The sequence below is a fragment of the Vigna unguiculata genome, chromosome 1, assembly GCF_037176805.1.
Source record: "Vigna unguiculata cultivar grain cowpea cultivar isolate G323 ecotype 2 chromosome 1, ASM3717680v1, whole genome shotgun sequence".
In the NCBI taxonomy this organism is placed as follows: Eukaryota; Viridiplantae; Streptophyta; class Magnoliopsida; order Fabales; family Fabaceae; genus Vigna; species Vigna unguiculata.
Window position 1 is genome coordinate 5,432,402 of NC_140792.1, and position 4,126 is coordinate 5,436,527.

Below are 4,126 nucleotides of genomic sequence, written 5' to 3' on the forward strand. Positions count from 1 at the left end.
ACACAATAACAATCACATATTTATTATATTTTTAAAAATTATTATACCTATTTTTCAATATTCATATATCACGTATCGTGTCCTATTATTTTCAGAATAAACATATCGACGTGGATATAGTGCATCATAAACCATAACTAATAATTATTACATATTTTTATACATTTAAAATTGAAGTAGAATAATTTACAAAATCACTACGTTAGCTAATTTCCATACTAAATTATCCGAATCCGAAACCAACCCGACCCAATAAAAATGGATGTCCGAGACCAACACGACTTTAGATAACAAGATAAACCTCCAATCCAACTCTGTCACTGCAAAATCAAAACCTCAATTTTGTTGTTCAGTTATAATATCCTCTTCGGTCTCAGATAACACAAACACAAACCACAACAACAATGGCTTCTCTTCACTCTTCTCTTCTATTGCCTCCGAATCTCCTTTCCCTTACTACTCCTTCAAGTTCCCCTACCCACATTCTCTTCAACCTGAGATCCTCCACCACCCACTTGCGACCCCTTTTCACCACACGGCGCCGTTTCCGGAGACCCTTTGCGGTGGCTGAACAGGCCACGGTGACGGAGGCCGCCAGAAGGCTCTACGTTGGAAACATTCCCCGCACTGTCAACAACGATGAGCTCGCCAAGATTGTTCAAGAACATGGCGTTGTTGAGAAAGCTGAGGTTTTTAAACTTTCATCCTTTCACCAATTTTAAAGTTTTTGGTTTCCTAGGTTATGAGTTAGAGCTTTTCCTGTGTGGGAATGTGCTGAATTAAGATAATGTTAGGACAAACTTCTTGTAAGGTGTTCTTAATAAGAAAAATACGAAGAAAGAAAAAAGGAATTTACTTCTGCAGCTAAAGTTAGCTCGTGCAAGTCTTCTTTACAATAGTTTATGGATGAATCCTATGGGTGTGGTTTGTGGTGAGGAACTGAATAAATTCATGTGGGTCCAATAGACTGAAACTTATAGGAATACCTCAATATGCAAGTAAACACAAACAACTGTTATTGAAGTAGTGCATTTGTTTTTGCTTATTAAATAAACATAGAAATGGGGTGTTCTTTTTGGTTTTATCATTATTTGGTATTTAGAGGAGTGATATGATTTACTAGGTAGTTTGTATCAACTTTACAGTAAAGCATGGTTTGTGTGTATGTGAAAAACAGTGCCAGCTGGGGATTCACTGATGTAGAGCCTAAGGTGAGTTTGAGAGTTGGATTTTGGAAAACCTCTCTGATAAGGATAGTGGAAAGGCATTATGAAAACACGAGCAAGTATATTTTATAGTAGTTCCCTGCACCCTTTTGAGAAGTAAACGGAAGTTAGAGTACAGTAGCAGTTGAAGAGTAAATCTTACTAAAGTAAGAAATGTGTACACTAAAAATTGGTATCACCTTTTATGTATTATTATAGATTTTTTTTGTATGCTAAACTGCTCAATGGAATAGTTGTAGATGTATTGACATGAATTGAACAATTTAGTGAAGGACCTAATACGCCAATATCCCCGGGATTCAAAAATACACTAAATACTACTATAGTATATTGATTAGTGCATTTTATATATCCAAAAGTGATAACTTTATTTGTATGTTCTGTCAGAATATATGGGAATCCTTCATCTGGATACCAAATAATGTAGTATGATTATGGGTACTGTTAACATTTCTTAATTCATGGCTCATAGGTTATGTATGATAAATATTCTGGAAGGAGCCGTCGCTTTGCGTTTGTTACAATGAAAACTGTTGAGGACGCAAATGCTGTGATTGAGAAACTTAACGGCACTGTAAGTATCATTGCAGAATATGCAGGAACCTTTATAAAGATTGTTAATGTTCATTCAGCAGTTTACACTTTATATCACTTCAAGGACTTGTGAAATTCATGTTTTCTATGGCAGGAAATTGGAGGGCGTGAGATCAAAGTAAATGTTACCGAAAAACCTTTATCAGGATCAGATTTGCCTTCATTCCAAGCTGAGGAATCTCAATTTATTGACAGTCCCCACAAGGTGTATGTGGGAAATCTAGCCAAGACAGTAACAACTGATACTCTTAAAAAGTTTTTTTCTGAGAAGGGAAAAGTTCTGAGTGCCAAGGTTTCACGGGTTCCTGGTACCTCAAAATCCAGTGGGTATGGTTTTGTTACCTTTTCATCAGAAGAGGATGTAGAAGCTGCAATCTCGTCTCTCAACAATTCTGTAAGTTGTTTACTTCTCATTTATTTTCAAGTTGAGGTATCCAAATAAACTTCAAGTACATGGCACCTTAAATATAGCACCTAGAAAATGCATTCCCTTGTCAGACCCCCAATTTTGGGAACATACATCAGAAGAAAGAACATGGAGATCATTGGACCACTTGTGCTCATATTGGGATCCACTTCTGATGTATAGTTAGTTATGAATCTGACACTTACCTCAGATTATATCAATTTTAGTATTGACTGGTCTAAAAAGGGGAGAGAGAAAGATGTTAACAGATTGAGTGTATAGAAAGTAATGTTTGAGAATGGGGTTTTGTGAGAAAGAGAAGGGATTTTTTTTTTTCATTTAATAAATATTAATTAGTCCATAGCTTTTTAAAATAGAAGAAAACGTGACAGATTAGCGCAGAATTAATGTCCTATTCTTTTTACAAATATCTCTATTAATTTAAAAATACAAAGTCTATCCTCCCTTCGATTTCCTTCTAAAATTCCACACCCAAACTTACTCTTAGGGGAGGGAGAGCTAGGAGTCTTGACAATTTCTAGGCAAGAGAGACCTATTACATTCTGCTGGTCATCTTTGTATTGTGGTTTCTGTGAACTTTGCTTCAAGAAAGAATCTAGTTCAGTAAAAATTCCATTATTTGATTCCAGCTTTGTTTATCTTCTTTATAATCTGAACTAGTTCTTACCACTCTTTTTTGCAATCATGCTTATGGATAATAGTGGTGCAGGTCTTGTATACTTGTTGTCATCAATGTTACACATGTTGTAATGTTGCATACAATCCACCAAGTGAATCAAACATAATCTCATATTTTAATTAATTCCCACATAATACATCCTTGGGAAGGGGTGAAGAGCTCTAATTATGACTAATTTTTTGATCTATCATTAGTTTCATAATCAGCCCAAATCATTAGAACTTGTGAAGATACATTAGGCTCTCACTGAAAAACTATCCTGCTTAGTTATGGTGATTTATAAAGTAAAATAGCCTGCTTAATTTCCATTATCTAGTTTGCTTATAAACATAGAAGTGCACATCCATATTGCTAAAATAGTGATGTAATAGCTGGTCTGGTCTCATCTCATCTCATATGTCTCCCTTTTTGTTATGTTTATCCATGTTGTCTTTTAATGATTTTTTGGTCTGGTTTTTTAATAGCACTGAATGTTGTAGATTGAAAACGAGACTTTGAACTAGTAATTAGTTTTTCTCTAAATGTTACTCTGAAAGTGATTTGTTATTTGTCTGATGTCTTGTTGAATGCAGTCATTAGAAGGGCAAAAAATCCGAGTGAACAAGGCATAGAGAATTAGCAATGTTGCTGAGCATTTATTTGACCATGTACTGTCTAGCCAGAACAAAACATACTTTGGGTGAGGCTGAAACCACTAACAAATTTCCTTGTCTCTTTGTATAGCATAAACCTAATCATTTTCAGTTGACAAGGTTCTACAAAAAATAGTGGTTAATGCTTCTGTTGCAGACATTGCACCTTGCTATTTCTTCATCTTATGTTGTAGCTCCCTTCTAACTCTGCTCTGGTGTCGTAACTCTTGTTTATATGTATGCATGTATTCAATTCCATTTTTGTCTGAATTTGAGTTACCATGAACACTGCACCAAACATGTTTCCAATTTTAACAGAGTATTGCTCTTTCTTAAATAATATCAAGCTACCATATATTCAGTATTCTGACAATGTTCAGTTTGGATATGATTTTCTTGAGTTTGTGAATATTTGTACTTACCATTAGTGTTGGCAATGATATGAATGGCAAAACAATCCATTTGTTATCATTTGTGTGGTTCATCTATAAAGAAATCTATTTAATCCATCCACTAAAGAAATATAAAAAAAAATGATATTTTGATAAAATTTACTTTTCAACACACA

The 4,126-nt window shown here is 34.6% G+C and overlaps 1 protein-coding gene across 1 annotated transcript; it reads left to right on the forward strand.

The window, feature by feature from the left end:
• The first annotated feature begins 306 nt into the window (after positions 1-306).
• On the forward strand, positions 307-3,828 carry PSRP2 (RNA-binding (RRM/RBD/RNP motifs) family protein). The gene is made up of 4 exons (XM_028058379.2): positions 307-689; positions 1,699-1,800; positions 1,915-2,214; positions 3,499-3,828. The coding sequence occupies exons 1-4, from the start codon at positions 405-407 to the stop codon at positions 3,535-3,537; spliced, it is 726 nt and encodes a 241-aa protein (XP_027914180.1). The 5' UTR covers positions 307-404; the 3' UTR covers positions 3,538-3,828.
• The last annotated feature ends 298 nt before the right edge of the window (positions 3,829-4,126 follow it).

What these genes read in the sequence shown, in the direction of transcription:
- PSRP2 (XM_028058379.2), top strand. Translation starts at nt 405, where the DNA reads ATGGCTTCTCTTCACTCTTCTCTTCTATTGCCTCCGAATCTCCTTTCC. An exon ending in GCGTTGTTGAGAAAGCTGAG is followed by an intron (nt 690 to 1,698) that starts GTTTTTAAACTT and finishes CATGGCTCATAG; the next exon opens with GTTATGTATGATAAATATTC. An exon ending in TCTCGTCTCTCAACAATTCT is followed by an intron (nt 2,215 to 3,498) that starts GTAAGTTGTTTA and finishes TGTTGAATGCAG; the next exon opens with TCATTAGAAGGGCAAAAAAT.